Raw genomic sequence first — 17,661 nt, 5'->3', positions numbered from 1 at the left:
CTGGGACGGGGGCTGTGAGGGGGAAGGACACGCGCTCCTGTCTGCACATCGGTCCCCAAGTGGAGTTCACGAACCGTCTGGAATACAAAGTAAACGCTGGCCAATGACCGGGGCGGGGGCCTTCAGGAAGCCGAGGACCGAGAAAGCCTCCTCTGAGTTAACTGCTTCACCAAACGCGGACAGAAAGCCCCAACCACCCTGGAAGAACATGTCTCCGGCAGAAAGTGCCACAAAAACCTCAGTGACTACATTCTCAAAGAGCGAACGCAGCGCTTTAGAAATCGGCTTCCGGCCCAGCCAGGTGACTCCCCCAACCCCCCGCGTCCCTGCCCAAGGGTGAGGGATCCGCGCTGGGGACGGTCGCCCGCGGCCCCGCTGCTCATTACGTGTGGGCGCCTCCAGCTTGCGCTTGTGGGGCGGGTCCTCGATGATCCTGTTCAGGTCCCCGCGGTTCTTCAGGTCCAGGGGCTTCTCCCACACGGACAGCTGCATCGTCGGGTTGAAGAAGAAAACCCGGTCGTCGCCCGTCCAGACCACACACCTGTTTGAGTGGAAAACGCGCCTCAGTTCCCCGCGAAGACATGGAGTTCAGAAACCAGCGGCGTGCCACCTGACCCAGAAACCCCTGGGGCCCGAAATCCTCACCTTGGCAAAGGTACTTCTGTCCCATCTAAGTCATAATGGCCATGTCTGGTTTTCTGGGCAGCTTCACAGAGCTTCTCCTATTTTCCCATTTAGCTAACGGGTAAATATTCCTCTGACTGTCCTTCTATGGGGTAGGGACGGCAGAGCTGAGCAAAGCGGGCAGCTCAACGCGGCCCTGGGGATCCAAGCTCATCCTGGCACGCCAGCTGCCTCTGTGTGACCCTGCGCTCTGGGGACCTCTGGCTGCCCACAGGGGACCACGTGATTTGGAGGGGCTTCCCGGTACACATTGCTGATTCCCAGGACTTGGAGACATCGGCACATCCTACTCTCCTACATCCGAGACATTAGACGGGCCACTGTGTTTAGCAGCTCTGCCCACATTCTCCAGTTCGTTTCTAGAAGAACAAAGAATTAAGCTTTGTGTTTTCACATTAGGAATCTGAAATCTCCAAACGGAGTAAGAGGCCATTTGACGACCCCATCTCTGAGGAGGGCATCAGAGAGGGGGAAAGATCAAGAAGTGAAGAAAACAAAACAAAGAAAGGCTGGGGTCCCTAACGCGTGTGAGTGGGTCTGGAAGGCTCCGTGCACAGGAACCCGGGTCCAGCAGTGGCCAAAAGAACGCGGCCGCGCAAGGCCCCCGGCCCGGCCTCCGGCTCTGCCCCACGGGTGGGCCGGGGTGGGGCAGCGAGGCCCGCTCTGCTCTGGGCTCCTGGACGCTTCTCCTTGGGCCAGTCCCCCTCCCTGGGCCCCAGCCTCCCACCGCGGCCTCCCAGAGCCCTGCAGGCCAGGGTTCCCGGATTCCAGAAGCGGTGGGACTGCGCAGGAAAGCCCACATGTACTGAGCACCTGTGGCTATTGGTTTTCCTCTAACAGGGGACCTCTGCCCGATAAGGAGCTGCCTCTAGGCCCTGCCTTCATCCCCGGTGACCCACTGCTCCCGTGCCCAGCCGGCCGTGCGCAGCTGCGCACCGTCAGGACAGAGCGAGCCGGCACCAGACACTCAGCTCTGCACAGAGGACACCCTCGAACCGGCCTCTGTCTCCTTGCCCAGCCGGACACTTCCCATGGGCCGTGCAGAGGGCTTGGGGGCTGAACCCTGCGTTCTGGGATTCTGAACAGACCAGGATCCTTCCCAGAGGGGTGCGGAGATGGTCTGACGGATCTGCAAGCCGGCTGGGCCAGGGCCGTGAGTGTGGTCGGCAGAATGAGGCTCCCTAAAATGTCCACGTCTTAATCCCTGGGACTGGGAATGTGTGACCCCCCCACAGCAAGGGCAGCTTTGCAGCTGTGGGAAGCACTGTCCTGAGACCAGAAATGATCCTGGATTGTCTGCGTGGAAGAGGGAGGCAGGAGGGCCCGAGTTAGAGCAGAGGTCCCGGAAGCAGGCGTCAGACGCACACGAGGCGGGGGCGGGGGAGGGAGGACCGCACGTGTGGGTCTCCGGGACGGGGGACGGGCGACGGGTCTTCCCCGGACCTCCGGGAGCAGACGGCCCTGCCCACACCTGGATTTGCGTCCCGTGAGACGCAGTGGGATTTCTGACCTCCAGAATTATGAGATGCTGAGTTTGTGGAGTTGTGGAGTTGCACCTTCTGGGTTTGTGGCAGACTGTGGCCTCTCTCTGTCCTGGGCACCAGCATGAGAACCCGCCTCCAGCCAGAAGTCCCCCAAACCCCAAGCAGCGGGCCTGCACGCACTGCCCACCATTGGCCTAGACACGAAAATGGAAGACGGTGACCCGCCCTCTGGCTGACATCTCCTTCAGCTCTGGGCCTGTCCTTGACCTTCAGGTGACCTTGGGAGCTTCCCCACCTCCAGGTGGCCTCAGTTCCATCCTGTGTATAGGACGGGCTGGAATGGAAATGTGCATTATTCTACCCCACCCCACCCCACCCCCGTTACGGGGACTTGGAGGCAAGTCGCCGGTCCCGTGTTTCTGAGAGGCAGGGGCTCCTGGGCCCACAGGGGTTTTGACCAAGTCCGTGAGGGGCTGGAAGTCGGGGGGAGGGTTGGCAACCGGGCGCCGGACTTCGGATCCCGTCCCTGCCCTCGCGGGCCTGGGTGGGCCCTGCGTGGACCCTGCTCCGCCTCTGCCTGCCAGAAGGAGCTACGAGTTTTGTCGGCAGCTTCCTCGGCACCGGAAGTTAGTATAGAGTTTAAGCCGAAGGTAATTACGTTGCACCGAGTTCTCCGGATGGGATTCTGGGCTGGCGGGGACCACAAGCCCTGTGCGAGCGACACGGCTCCTCCCCACTCAGACGCAGCTCCAGGCAGGGAGGGCGCCTGGCTTGTCTGGGGGCTGTGCTCCCGGCAGCCGCAGCCCTTGTCGGGGCACCCCGTGGCCCAGCCCGTGCGCTCAGGGGGCTGGAGGGGATGGTTTTCCCGTGCTCATCAGCACCCGGTTTCTCGGGATGGTGGTTCCTGCCGGGTCAGGGGCAAGCAGCTTGGGGGGACAGCAGGTGCCAAGCTCCTCCTGTCACTGCCCTGTGCCCACTCACGCTCCTGGTGCCCATGACGGCCCACGCGGCCCCACATGCGGCTGCGGAAGCTTCTCCGACTGCGAGTCCGAAGCTGCCGGCGGCAGGCTCGTCCGTGGTGGCTGACGGCCCTTGGCCTGAGCGGAATATTCCAGAGCAGCTCTGGCTCCTTGCGTTCCTGTCAGCCCCTCCCCACAGCGTCTGCCCAGGAGCCCCGACCTCACCTGATGGGGCAGAGAAGGACTTCCGCCAAACCTGCTGCAGCTAACAGTCCTCATGGGCACCACGGCCCCTGGCGGCCGGGCACCATGTCCCCCCCACTGCTCCCCAGCAGCCCCAGAGCCCCACCCCCGGCACTGACTGACCTGCTCCCTCCTCTGGAGCCCTGGAGGGAGAGAGCACTCAGCTGGGCGTCCGGGGGCGCAGAGACCTGGCCTCCAGTGCGGCTTGGCCTCTGTGCCTGTAGCACCCCAGCCTGTGGAGCCGTGGTCTTGCCATCCTCATCTTTAAGAGGCTGATGGACGAGGGTCTAGTCCCAGATGGTTTCCTAAATCCCTCCCAGCCTTTATTCCACTTTCTGTTCTTTTCTCTTCATTTCCCAGTTTGGGGCCAGGCCCCCAGTTACAGTCCTGCTGCCGCCCCTCCCCTCACAGGCAGGTGCACCCAAGCCTGGCTCCCGCGCTCGGTGGCCCGGGACTCACGGCCGCGCATTCTCAGTCCTTAGATAATGTGCTCAGCCTGTCCCGACCCCTCTCTGAGGCTGCGCCTCTGCTGGGGCTGTCTGCAGCTCCTAACTGCCTGACTCGGGGTGAAGGGGTGGGTGCGATCCATGCTCCAGGGCCCCCGGTCTTGGCCGCAGCTGCCCTGTCCGCTTTCCTGCTCCCCTGCCTAGACATCCCTCCTTCCTAACACACAGGCATCCAGATCGCTCCTGCTGCTCCCTCTGGGACACGGAGCAGGACAAATCCCAAAGGGGAGGAAGAACTAAGTGCTCCAGGAGGCTTTCCAACAGGTGAGACAGCAGCTGTGCCCGCACCAGGGACACCTGCCTCCACGAGCCCCCACCACCTCTCTCTTCCCTGGAAGACCTGCTCTCTGGGTTTTCAAAACCAAGACCCGATGCCACCAAACACAGCACGGCCATCCCTATGGCCACTCAAGGACGCAGCCGGCAACGTGAGTTATTTACCGGGAAGGGAGTGGTTAACCGGGCTCTGCGGACAGGACACGGTCCTGGGACACGCCCGTTCATCCCACAGGCAGCTGGGCCGTGGAAATGCAGGTTTCCAGCGGCTTGGAGCGCTGTCCGTCTGGCTGTGGGCATGGGGAGAGCAGAGCTGCCTCTGGACCAAGGTCCGCGAAGGGGCCCAGCCTCAGATCAGCTCCGCGCCCTCCCACCTGGCTCTGGGAGGCTGTCCTACCGCGGAGCAGCTGGCCTCCTAGGTGGTCGAATCTAAGTCGCTCGTCTCCCTAAGACCCAGGCAGGGTGCTGGGTCCTGAGAAGTTCTGGTCAGCAGCGCGAAGGGGACTTGAGAATAAGAAGCTGAAGACGAGGGGAGATACCCACTGCTCCCTGGTTAGGCAGTCCACGGCCTGTCATGCAGTGTCCAAGGGCTCAAGAGCGTTCCCACTCTGGGTCCTCGGCAGCTACAAAGCAATCTCGTGTTGACCTGACGCTGTGCTCAAGGGAGGCCAGTGGGTCTGGGCAGGCAGGCCTGGGTGGCTGAGGCTCATGGGTGAATTGGGGCATTAAGTCTGGACAAGTGGCTTATAGCCCGGTGGGTCTGGGCAGACAGGCTTGGGCACCCGAATCTGGACTAGATGGCCCAGCCGCTGGGTGCAAGCGGGGGCCTGGACAGGAGGCCTCTATGGAAGGGTCTGGCAGGTGGGTCTGGCCAGCAGGGAATGAGGGTCTGTGTTGAAACAGCGCCCAGGGCCAGGCTGACTCGTGTGAGGGGCCCCAGGTTCCTGGCCTTCTCTAGTGGAGACACGGAGGCAGGGGAAGCCCCTGTGGGACCGACCTCCGGCAGGGCCTGGGGGACCCACTTGAATTCCTGGCAGGGTCTTGGTTCTCAAAGAAAACCAGGCATCACATCAGCCCAGACCGGAGCAGCCAGGGGAAGTCCGCTCTCTCCAGCACCAGGCGCCGCCGCTGAGGGCCGCCAGCCTGCTGAGCCCGGTCCCCAGTGAAACCTGCGGCCCCCACACTCGGAGACACGCCGCCCCATGGCAAGGCCCAGGTCTTCCCCCCCGGGTGCACCACTGACTTCCTGAGGGACCTGCCCCCGGCCCCACGCGCTGCTGTGAACTCTAGGAAGAGACTCACACCGGAGACATATTTGGCACAATTCTCCGCAGATTCTGGGTCAGCTGGCTGTTTCGGGGACACGCAGGCTCCGTAAGCTCCCGGAGCTGAGTCCAGGGACACCCCTCCCACATCCGAGTCACTGGAAGGGCCAGCACCCAAACCTAACAGTGTAGGCAGGAATCCCCACCCAGCTCCGAGGAGGGGAAGCGAGGACCTAATTAGGCACCGAGGAGGGGAGTATTGCCAGGGAGAAAGCCGAGCGAGGACAATTAACATGGCACGTTTCCATCCAGGCTACAAAGAACCCAGTTCCGGTGCCATGGGGACACGGGGGCTGGAGGCACAGAGCTGGTGGCAGGGTAAATAGAGCGGTCCCCCGGGAGAAGTCTGCCCGGCCACTTGTTACGGTTGGCTTCAACTAGACGGAGCCAGCTGTAACATGCAAAATTAATTTTATGTATCATTTTATGCACATTTTAAGTAATATGTATACGGTCGCCTTCTTTAATCACGCTACACAGTATCTGGAGAGCTGCCACATTCCCTCTTCTCTTTAACTGTCCCCATGTCCCAGAGGATGTCATTAGCACATCACAGTTATTCCAGGCTGGGACAGAACATCCCCCACCTCAGCAGTCCTCACAGAGGAGAACCTGGATCCTGTCTAGTGAGGCTGCCCTGGCCGCTACAGGACGCGCCAGGGGTCCCAGGGGCACCTGAGGACTGCAGACCCCCAGGGCCACATTGTAGCTCTAGGAGTATCCAAAGATTCCCACTGGGTCCTTCCCTCTCTCCACCTGATTTGTTCCCCCACCTGCCTGACCCAGGAGGACTGTCCTGAGGGGACAGAGCCTGACGTTCCCTGGGTCTCCCGCTAGGGCTTACGGCCTGGACCGAAAAGCAGGGTCTGGGCACCCTGTGCTCTTCCCTCCCTGTCCTCACCCCTCCTCTGCTCAGGAAGGGGTGGCCCGGCAGCACGCAGGAGCTCTGGCTGGTGCACGGGCGGGCTGGGTAAGGGGCACAGAGTAATGGAGGAGACGGTAAAAACCTCCCGCCGCCTTCCGTCCTGTGATAGTGTGATCTGCAGTAAGAAAAGCATATTTGGTCTTGTCACTGTTTCTGGCACAGCACTCCCCAAATCCTGGGGATCGCCTAAGACATGAGAGCAGAGAGATGGTCTCTTAGTCGCATCACAAGCCCTTTATGCCAAAGAGATGACTTGGGGACAGTCCACAGGGATGGGGGCAGGTGGCCAGGAGAACCTGCCCTGTGACTAGAGGGTTGGAACGTTCGACACCCCCCTCGCAGCTCTTAGGACAGAAGGGGGGTCACCCACGGCTAATGACTGGGTCAATCGTGCCTACACGGTGAAGCCTCCACGAAAACCCAAAAGGAGGGGGACCGGAGGCCTTCTTTGTGGGTGACCCCATGGAGCTGGCAGGGGTGACCCCGGGAGAGAACGTGGAAGCTCCTCGCCCCCCCCCCCCACACCTCACCCCTGCACTTCCTCCGCCGGCCGTTCCCGGGCTGGTCCCTTCTACAACGAACCGAAAATCTAGTACATACAGAGTTTCCCAGTTCCACAAGCCGCTCTAGTGAATTAATCCAGCCGGAGGAGGGGTCGCGGGGATCTCTGATGCGCAGCCAGCCAACACCAGCAGAGGGGACAGCCTGGACTGGACACTGGGGTCCGCAGTGGGGAGGGGGCGGTCTCGGGGACCAAGCCGCTGACCTGCATGCGGGGTCTGAGCCATCTCCAGGCAGACAGGGTCCGACTGAGTTAACCTGGAGGACAGCCAGCTGGTGCCGCAGACGGCTCAGTGAGGGAAGACCCGCAGTGGGGGTGGCGGATGTGAGGTCGTGCGTGGAGTCCTGAGAGCCCAGGAGACCCAGGAGGTGCTGCCATCTGCCCTCCTCGGCCCGCTTTCTGCCCCGGCCACCCCAGGCGCAGCGCCCACCCCGACTGCGCTGGTTCAGGGAAGAGCACGTGGATGTCCAGGTGACGTCTGCTCCTGCGGACAAGGCCACGACTGCCCACAGCCATGACTTGTCGTTGAGGAAACACACTCATGTCCAATCAGCACCTGGACGTGGTGGCTTTGCCATCCCCCAGGGAGACCCTCAGGCTGTGGCCTCGCAGTGTCATTCCACACAAAAGATAGTCCAGACGCTGGACGTGTGGGTGCCACCCGGGGAGAGGTCGGGATGCTGAGGGCACGCGGCCCGGACCACCGGCGGGGGCAGCTCGGCACTGGACATCCGGTGTCGCTGGGAGAAGGGGCCCCGCTCCTCCCGCGGAGGGAAGTGGGGAGGAGAGGCAGAGCGGTGGGGACGGCGGCGGCTTCTGGGCTGGGTCCTTCATGCAGCACCCGGGGACGGTGTTTTGGCTGATGGGGTCCATGGGCCGTGTGCGCCTGTCCCGCTCTGAACGGTCACCGGAACCCTCCGTCCGAACTCCGGACAGCGTCTCTCCCTCGGCCTCCGGTTCCTGCGCGTCCATCTCTTTCCCGTTTTCAAAGAGCAGCAGGAAGGTGCCCTGCAGCCGCGCGCAGAGCTGGGCTCCCGTCCGGAGTCCCGGCTGCCGTCTGTCCAGCCTCTCGGAGAGGAGACGTGGACCTCAGGAGGTCTGTTCCCAGCACCGGAACGAGGCCCACGACCGCCACGCATTGTCTTCACAGAACAAAGGTCCCGACGGCTCCATCTTGACCGTGGCTCTGGGCTTTGGGAGACTCTGCCTTTCTGGGGAGTCACGATGTTGGCGACATAGGGTCTGCTCCCTGCACCAGGCCCTGGCCCTTCCCGGTCACAGGACGCAGGCCAGAGTCCCGCAGCGGCTCCTCACACCCCATCACCGCCTCGGCATGAAAGCGAGGCGCAGGGATTCCTGCGAGCGAGCGGAGCAGCGCGCGGACGACACTTCACCGTGTCCCAGGGGCTGCTCGCCCGGGGGCTCGCTGTGGGTGGAAATGGCCTCCTCCTCACGCACCCCTCCTCGGCCTTCCCCAAGCTGGACTGACATTTCACTGAACGTTGGAATCGCCTCCCCAACATCACGTGTCACCCGTCCCTTCCTCGACAGAACAAGAGACTCGACAGTGCTAAGGGGACACAGTGACATTTGGCTTCACTTCAGCGGTGAGTGCGCGAGGCAGGGAAGGCCGCGGGTTCTGGCCACTGTGACCTCCCGCGAGGAGAGCACATGTCCCGCAGGGGGACAGCCCGGCATCCTCGTCACGGCGCTTTCTGATAACCTTGTTCTCGTTAAACATCATCCACACCGACGACGCTCTGGGGAATTTCCTTTCTGGGAAGGTTCTACCAACTTCACCCAAGAACAAGCCAAACGTGTCCACTACCAAGATTTAGAAAAACCCAGAGAACCTGCTATTAAAACATCACACTCAGCGGATGGGTAGTTATGACTGAATAAAAAATGCCGTCAGTCGCGGCTAAGACAATGAATAAAATCAGAATGAGAAGCGTGCCATGGTCACACAGTCGGGGTGAGCAGGGCGTGCACCCGGGCGTCGTGCCTCGAGGCTCCTGTCCAGAGGAGGCCCTCCTGCTCCCAGGCAGAAGGCTACACGTGCCGCCAGCTTCTCTGCGGCCACACTGGGACTCCCACGCCAACCATAGCCACTTGGGCAGCGTCCCACACGCTCCCGCCAAACTGTGTCCTTCCTCACGGCAGCTGGGAGGTGGCACCCGCTGGCTGGCCGAGTCCGCTTCCTGCCGGTGCCTCCAGCTCTGGTCGTCCCGAGCACGCCCTCATCTCCTTCTAAGCTGCTGGGAAAAGGAGTTGGGGTTTGCTCTGAAGGCATCACAGACATAAAACTTGCTACATTAATTTTGACTTCTTGGAAAATGGTCTTATTTCACAACAATGTTCATTTTTTTAAAATTTTACAAAAATAGAGAATTACTTGTAAATCCATAGTCTTGTAAAGAATTGTAAAATGTTATTGAATGGCACCAGCACTGATTGTCAATTGAGCCAAAGCTCATGAACTTTACACTTTAACAGTTTTCAGGTTTTTTTCGTGTCTTCACCGGTTCTAAGGAGAACATTTTCATGACCCTCCAATTAGAGAGTGGCTGAGTTGTCCCCAAATGGCCTGTGGGTCAAAACCCAAATTATAAAGGAGGAAGGTGAGCCCGAGAAATGGATACACAGAGGTCCGTAAGAGACCGACAGTGCCGCTCCGGGACGGCCACAGGGAAGACAGGAGCCGGCCCGGAAGACGGGTCCGGATGCCATCACGCTCTCCCTCCGGCTGCTTCTTCCATGTTGAAGCAGATAGGACGTCACTTTCTATGAAAGTTCATGCATAGTCTTCATTTGCTCTTTCTCCTGAAAATTCCACGTCGGATGATGGCACCCTGAGGCCCTCCTGGCGGCGCGCGTCTCCGCGAGCTTCTGAGTCGCAGGCCGGCTGAAGACACCGTTTCGGGCTCCGGAGCCATCCATGCCCGTGGTCCGGCCGGCACAGGCGGGAAGAATGAGGGTCGGCCCCTCCCCCGTGTCCACCGCGCGTCCCGGCACTGGCCTGGCATCTCTAAAGGTCTTCGTGCGATGCTGGTGCTTTGAAGAAGGCTGTACGTCGGCCGTGTGTCTTGGCTGCACGGTCGGAAATGATCACGGGAGCCACTCGTTCGCGGCGCTCCACTCACTCACCCGCCTCCCACGGAGCCACGAGCAGGACTGCCTTCCCCGGTCTCGCTTGCAAAGCTTTCGCCGGGGTCCCTCAAGGAGCAGAGCTTCCAACCTTTCACAGCAAGTTTCTCCTGTCCCACTGCGTTCACGTGATTCTGGGTCTTAGCTGACCCTGCCGCCCTCCCACACATTCAACGGCTCAGCTCCAATTTGGTAAAAATGTGAGCACAGTGAAAACGTTAGCAGAGTAAGAGTATTTTGATTTCCATTTTAGGGGCACCTGACTGGCCCAGCCCATGAAGCATCAGGGTCCTGGGACTGAGCCCCACATCAGGTTCCCTGCTCAGTGAGGAGCCTGCTTCTCCCTCTGCCTCCCCCTGGGTTCTTGTCTCTTTCTCCCTCTCTCTGTCTCAAATGAATAAATAAAATCTTTTTTTTAAAAAAAAGAATGCTTTGATTTCCATTTTTTTTTCCATTTTACATATTCTGAATAGATTCCAAAACCTCTTACTTCCTTATGTGATGCCAGCTGCCCCCTGGAGCTCTGTGGTGGTCAAGAGTGGTCCTTTCCCAGCCTATGTGGCCTGCCCCACCTATCCTGAAACCTCTAGAATCTTCTAGAAACCCCAAGTTTTCTCTGGAGAATGTTGGTCTGAGGTCAAGGCTCAGGTTCACAGGTGATGTCTCGCTCCTGGCTCTTGGCCTGAGCCCTCACACTTCCCTCTGGAGGAGGATCTGCTCCTGGGGACAGGAATGGGGCCTGCCTGACCACTGGGGCCACCGTGGAGAAGGCATGCCTTCGGGGAAGAGCAAGGACCAGATTCCCCCAGACTTGAGTGGGGAGCCCTGGTGCTGGACGGTGACATGTAAAGAGACTCGGTGAAAACACGGAGTTCCTGGGGGATGGCGTCCACCCCACGGTCACCCCGTCACACCCGCGGACATGCCTGTATTCCCTGCTCACCTCCAAGGGACCCAGTCACGTCCCTCCGACCCCTACCCCGCCTCCGCATGAACACCTCATCATCAAATCCTCTGAACGAGAGGCACCGTGTTCCCAGAAGAGTCGCCGTCTGGATGACGGAGGCATCAACATGCCATGGGCCGATTCCGACGCCCTGATGTACAAGTGGCTGGTGAGGGTGACAGAGCCAGGGCCCTGCACCTGCCGTGGGTCCCTCTGTCCTCCGACTTCCTGAGAACCAATGGCCCGGAAGAAAGGCCGCCCAGAGCAAACACGCAGAACAAGGCTGTCGGGACTGGTTTACGCACGGGAAGCAGGCACGGTGCCCCAGGCAGGGGCCCTTCCCGGCGGCAGACTGGGGTGTCCGTGCGGAGTGCTGGGGCCAGGCTCCCAAGTGTGTGACACCGATGCCGATGAGGATGTCGGAGCCTCCCGTGAAGCTGCCTCCCAGCTGCCGAACAAGTGAGTGGGGGCCACTCCCCTGCGAGGTCGAAGGTCCGCATTCGGGGGACCTGCAAACCCAGGCTCGAAGGTGTCGAGGGAGCACGTCTGTCAACACTCCGGCCCTTAACCGAACAGCCTCTTGACAAGGCCAGAACGCTCTCCTTCAAGGGCACCGGGTCAGAAAAGCAGGGACAGAGGAACAGAGGGTGGGCTGGGGCAGCCTCTCCGCGGCCTCGGGGAAGGGACGGGCAGGTTGCAGCCGGCACACCTGACTCCCACCCAGAAAACACCTCCTCGGGCCGTGGAAGCTGTCTGCGCACCTGCGGGCCTGTGACGTCCTGCAGAACGGTGACCCTGCCTGCGCCCAGCCGGCCTGCCCAGGGCCGCCATCCCCATCCTGCTGGTGCGTCAGCGAGAGGACGCCAGACTTCAGGCTCCACAGCTGGCTGCAGCCAGCCCAGGAGGCCCAGGAAGGGCACAGGCTGGTTCACAGTTTACACACAAAGGCCCCCCGCTGCAGGGAGTGACAGGAGGGACCGTAGGACTGCTCTGGTCTGATTAGCCTTCTGCGCTCTCATGCGGTATTACAGAGGAAGGAGCGCCGTGGCTTCACAGTCAGAGCCTCCACTGCTCAAGGTCATGTTTTCGACAGAATCATAATCCTCCAAGCCCCACTCCCCTGCGCTGAACTTGCTCCGCCCCTTCAACAGGAAAGTGCGCCTACCCTGGACACACACCGGGGAGTCTGGTGACGGAAGCCCCGGGCAGCCCTTGCGGCATCACAGAGATGCGTTTGTGGTCCTCACTCCATTTGCCCAGTGATCTAAGTAGCCGTGCCTTTGTGATGCCACGTCCATAAATACCGCGGCTCGTGAGCACCCATGTCTGGGGTGCTGCTCTTGGGGGCACAGAAGGTCGCGGACCTCCCCACTCAGCTCAAGCGCTGGTCTCCTCCATTGAGCTGTAACCTTCCTGTAAAACCGCAACCACAAGGAAACCCTTCCCTTGAGCTCCGTGAGTCGTCCTAGCAAATTCTTACACCCAAGGGGAGCTGTAGGAAGCCCCACGTTGGTGGTCCGCCAGGTCAGCGGGCAGATCACCCCGCACCCCATTGGCATTTGGGTCTGAAGTGAGGGCACCACTGAGGGACGGAGCCCTTAGCTCTTGGGTCCGGACCACTCTGCGTCACAACTGAATTGTAGGACACTCCCTAAGTGGTGGGGCGACTGGAGAGCTGGGTGTGAACTGTTAACCAAAGAAGGGCCTGCGCCAACGGCAGGTTCAGCTGAAGACAGGGCGTGGCTGGGGGAACGCCAGGGCTGGCCGCGCGGGGAAGGAGCACATGCCCCGTCTCACCAGTGAAGAATGCATGGCCGGTCACCAGGGACACCGTGTGAGGCTGATGTCCCACCCGGTTCCTATGCAGACGCACCTGACACAGATGCCAAGGCGCGGTCTCTGTTGTCCGAATTAGCTGTCCCTTCCAGCTCTGTCCTACCCTTTCGTCTTCAGGTTTCAGAACTAATTTTTATTATAATAACCTTTTTATTCTGCTTCCAAATTATTCCATTATAAAAGGACATTTTTAAAAACCAAAGGCAGTGGCTCCCTCGTGGAGGGTCTTTCGAGCACGGCGTACTCAAAGATCAGGAGTCCTCCCAGGGCAGCTGGAGAGAGCCAGACACATCTTTAATTAACAGCCATTCAGTTACTATGTTCTTAGAGGAGACGGAAGAAAAGCCCTTTGAAGCCTAATGTGTGCTGGGTTTTCTTCAGACACCGTCTTTCACTGATAGACATGCAACAGCTTATTATCTGGATGCAGATTCGCAAGGGTATGGAGCAGGGTAACGTATCACTTAAATGCTACTTTCTTTCTGCAGAACGTCACAACGGTGGAGCTGGAGCTGCCAGGAGCTGCAAACTAGTATTTTAAAGCACAGCACTATCACCGAAGGAACGTACATTCTCTCATTGGTGCCAGCAAGCAGGCACCGGGTGTAGACGTGGCTACCTGTCCTTGCTCTCAGGTCTCGGAGCATCTTACCAGGGGGAGCCGGGCACTGGCGTGGAGGCCACGGGTCTGTTTCCTTCGGCTGCACTGTCCTCTCTGGTGACTAGTATGGATGGCGGTTCCTTTCAACAGAAAGAGAAAGACAACACTGGGTTTTTTGGTTTTTTTGTTTTTTAATTTAAACACTCATCTTCAATTAGGCAACCAAGGGAAGAGTAGCAAGTCTCCTGCAGACAGACCTGCCGACGTACCCACTCGATAATGACCTGCTCAGTGCAGCAAAGCAAATGGGACTGGGCAATTATGCTGAGAATACGGAACTTACGGCACAGTAGACCGTGCTGAGGAACTCAGACAAAGGCATCTCCCTAATTACCCCAAATTGGCTAAACTATCTGCTTTTGCAGACACGGAGATGGGCAGCGGCGGCCAAGAGAATGCTTCTGGATGCCTTCACATCTCGTGGGTAAAAAAAATAAATAAATAAAATCACGTGGGATTCAGCTCTAGAAATGGGCTGACTCAGAAGCTGGGGTCCAGGAGATCCGAATCCACGCACTGCGGTAGGGACCCTGAGGCAGCGAGGGGTCCCGGGTGCCACTGGGGCTGGCTCATGCCGGGCCTGTGAAGGCCGGAGGACACAAGCCTGCTTCCTCGCTCCATCGTGTGAGGCTGGCCGCCCTTCTGTGCATCTAGCTGGGGACAGCGTTCGGGGGCAGGACACGGTACGCGGAGTCAGAGCTGGTTTAGAAATCACTCTATCTCTGTTTAGAAAATAAGGAATGTTTGAACACGACACCACCTAGAAGAAAATGAAGATTTATTCTCTACTATTAAAAAGGTAAACAAAACAAAACATGGCCAGGACCCTTGCTCATCATTCATTATGGACACGGTTTGCAGAGAAATGAAAGCTGCTTGAGGATAGAAACCAGGATAGACATAGATGCAGACCGAAGGTTTGGATTAACTGATGTAGCTGCCTTCCTGCGTTGGAGCGCCGGCTCTCTGCCAGGCGGAGGGGAAACCAATCCGAGTTCCTGCAGGCAGACCGGACGGCCCTGAGGAGGAATCGTCGGAAAAGTGTCCCCTCGACTCTGGAGTGGTTAAGGAGAGGAGGGGTCTCAGCGAGCTCAGCAAATGCTCGCAGTATGGGGGACGTGCTTTCCTTTCCCAGCTGCTTCTCTAGCCTCGATCTTAGAATAATACAGCACGGGGCTCTCCTTCTCTCGAACAATCGGGTGAGGATGTTATTCAGAGCAACGAAAGGGCTCTTGGCTGGGAATGTCAGGTGCCATTAAAGCTCTTGATTCCTGAATAAAAGAAAGAAGGAGCACAGATGCCATCTCGCTTCCAGCACGGCTCAAGCCGGGACTTTAAGGGACACTGTGGGTGAGGAGGTGATCAACCATGTGTTAGGATGGTCTCGACCAGGAGGCTGAACGGGGCCACCATGCGAGCACCTGCCGTGGGGCCCACCAGCCAGGAGGCCACATGCACAGAAGCCCGTGTGTGCCCTCGCGCACCCCCGCCAGCATCCACGGCGTCAGCCTCGGCTCAAACACACGAGCTGGAAAGGCAGATGCTCGACCTCGGAGCACTGACAACACGAGAGTCAGACAAAATGCTCCAAGAACACCGAGGGTCTGAGAGCCCGGGCGAACACAGCCCCACGCCGGGAACGTGGCCCTCAGCGGAGCCATCACCTCCCACCCCCCCTGCCCAGCCACGAGGCAAGAACTCAGAAGGGCCCCGTGTTCAGGCGGGAGTGGCCAGTGGAGCAGAGCCAGCCAAGAAGGACAAGAGTCCTGAGCTGACAACATGCCTCCGGAAAAGACCCCGCGGGGTGTCGGCAGAGGACGGAGCGGACAGGGCACTGCTCCCCCGCCGGACAGGCGACACCGGGGAAGCGAGGGGCCATCCCACTCAGGCGTGAGCACCCCGGGTCTTTCACTGGCTCCGCCTGTGGTTCTCCATTCATTGCCACAGATAATGGCACAGGAGAAACGATTTTTAATTTATATAATTATCCCTAAGTTTAAGAATAATTTCTTCCAGAATTTTTGGGTCCTAGAAGGTGTCTTTCCTTCCTGTGAGGGAAAAAAGGTCAGGATAAATAATGAACATAACAGGGAAGACTCAGAAAGTGGTGTTAAAAAAATATATGGAGAACGGAGTTTATACTACTAATCCAATTAGAGAAACGAAGGGCGGTTTTCATTATGAAGCTAATTGAACGCTGGAAACCCAACGAGGGCCTCTGAGCCGTGGGTTACCCCCGCTAATCACCCACGCAGATCTGGCGGGGGCATGATTTGTGGCGGGGACGAACATTTACATTCGGCAAGGCTGGGATTCTCTCCCGCTAATTACCAAGGTCTTCTTCATGTGGCACTCGCCGCTCATGATTTCCTGTTGGTGATAAAAATGGCATAAAACTCCCTTTCTGCACTAAAGTGATAAAAGTGAATTAGAGACGCGGAGCCCAGGGATAAAGAAAGTAGTTAAGGCACCAGGAAGGATGTTTGTTTAATAAATATGGAATTCTGGCACAGGCGTCCATCTCTCACAGAGAAATCCTACGACCGGGAGAAGAAGGTCCATGTGCGCTACCACCCTGTGACCCCTTTACGGCCGACACTGGCGCTAAGGACGGGGAGGGCGGGATGGAGCCGGGGAGGTCCCCGCAGGGGCGCGGTGGGGAGGCCGGCGGGGACCGGACGTTCACACCCGCAGCAGAGACGGACCCGCTGGAAGGAGTTTCGAGTGAACGTGAACCAGGCTCAGAGGCGGACCGCGGGCCTCCGGGATGCTCGAGATCAGAGCAAATTAAGTGCCATTCGTGGTTTTCAAGCGTAGCAATAAAAGCTAATCCCTTGGGTCGTTCATGGAAGGTAACCACGCCGGATGCACTCATGGTCCGTCCTAAAATGCTGTTTGGCAGAAAGGCCAAGAGAAGCCTCTGACTAGAATGAGAGGAGAAAACACAAAGGTGTGTGGCTGGGGGCGGTGCACGCGCAGCTAAAACAATCCAAACACGGGCTCTGGCCTTGCCTCGGCGCGTCTGCGTCCCGCAGCCTGGTGCCCCGCCCTGTCTGAAGTGCGGGGACAGCCCCCGTGGGAAACCAGTTCAGCACAAGCTCCCCGCGCCTGGCGAGCCCTGGAACGGGACCCACCCGGAAGGCGACGGCTGTTCCCAAAGCCCGCGGACCCCCGCCCCTCTGCCATGCTCTGGACTGTCCTGCCCGATTCGGCTCCGTGTCATAGAGCATCCCCCGCCCCCGCTCCCGGAGCCAGATGGGAAACACGCGCAGGGCGGGGAGTCCCGGCCCCGAGCGCCCCTCTCCCGGCTGCGCGACCGTGAGACGTCAGCGGAGCCCGCACACCCACCTTGTCTTCCCCGGGCCCGGCTGGGCTCTTCCTCTCGGCGTGCAGCATGAGGGCAGGGGGGCCGGGCGCTCGGCTGTGCTCTCTGCTTCTGTCTGTTGGACCAAAACAACGTCGTTAGCATCGCATTTGTCACGTCCCTTTGGAAAACTAAACTATGACAGAAAGTGGCCTTGAAAATTCAATGTGGCAGCCCACGCCGTACGTCCCTCAGCGAGGCTGTGTGGTCCCCGGTCTAGACCGTGGTCTTGTGACTGAGCCCCTCCCAGGTCACTGAGCTCCTCTGGCTACACCTTCTGAGCCCAGCACCAGCCACAGTGGCCGGTGGACCGGGCCATGGGGGTTTTGGATGGACGGCCCCAAGTTCTCACACGGAAAGGCGCCTTGACAAGGGCCAAGGGCCAATGTGGGACAGAAGAACCAGGCTTTCTTGACCTTGGTGGCTGGTGGCCACAAGCGGCCACCTTTGGTCCCCATCCTGACAGGGGTGTGGGTGGGGTCCACGCCGGGCAGACCCCCAGTTACCCCTGTGCACCTATCACTAATGTGGGTGCTGGCTTGGCCATGACCCTTTGCAAAGCAGTTGTTTGGGAAAGGAAGGGGAAGTGGCAAAAATGTAGCTTCTGCCGACAGAGAAAGATCAGGCTTCCTCTTACTCCAAACTGTCCACACAGCCCCCAGACGTCTGCAAGCCACGAACAGGTGCAGTGAGACACAGCACAATGGACCAGCATTTTAAAACGAAGAGTTAAAGCAAAAAAT

General features: G+C 59.2%; 1 protein-coding gene across 1 annotated transcript in view; it reads right to left on the bottom strand.

Annotated features, from left to right (window-relative positions):
* Positions 1-17,661, bottom strand: part of TCERG1L (transcription elongation regulator 1 like) — a 174,152-nt gene that overhangs the window by 44,716 nt on the left and 111,775 nt on the right. The window contains exons 5-7 of the mRNA XM_045068914.1: positions 16,903-16,994; positions 13,546-13,634; positions 387-541 (exon numbers count right to left, since the gene is read on the bottom strand). Coding sequence (XP_044924849.1) covers positions 387-541; positions 13,546-13,634; positions 16,903-16,994 — 336 coding nt within the window. The remainder of the gene's footprint in view (positions 1-386; positions 542-13,545; positions 13,635-16,902; positions 16,995-17,661) is intronic.

This window comes from Mustela putorius, unplaced genomic scaffold (genome assembly GCF_011764305.1).
Source record: "Mustela putorius furo isolate JIRA1106 unplaced genomic scaffold, ASM1176430v1.1 tig00003909_pilon_pilon_pilon, whole genome shotgun sequence".
Classification (NCBI taxonomy): domain Eukaryota; kingdom Metazoa; phylum Chordata; class Mammalia; order Carnivora; family Mustelidae; genus Mustela; species Mustela putorius.
The sequence above is the reverse complement of the archived record's forward strand: the minus strand, read 5'-3'. Positions and strand labels throughout refer to the sequence as shown.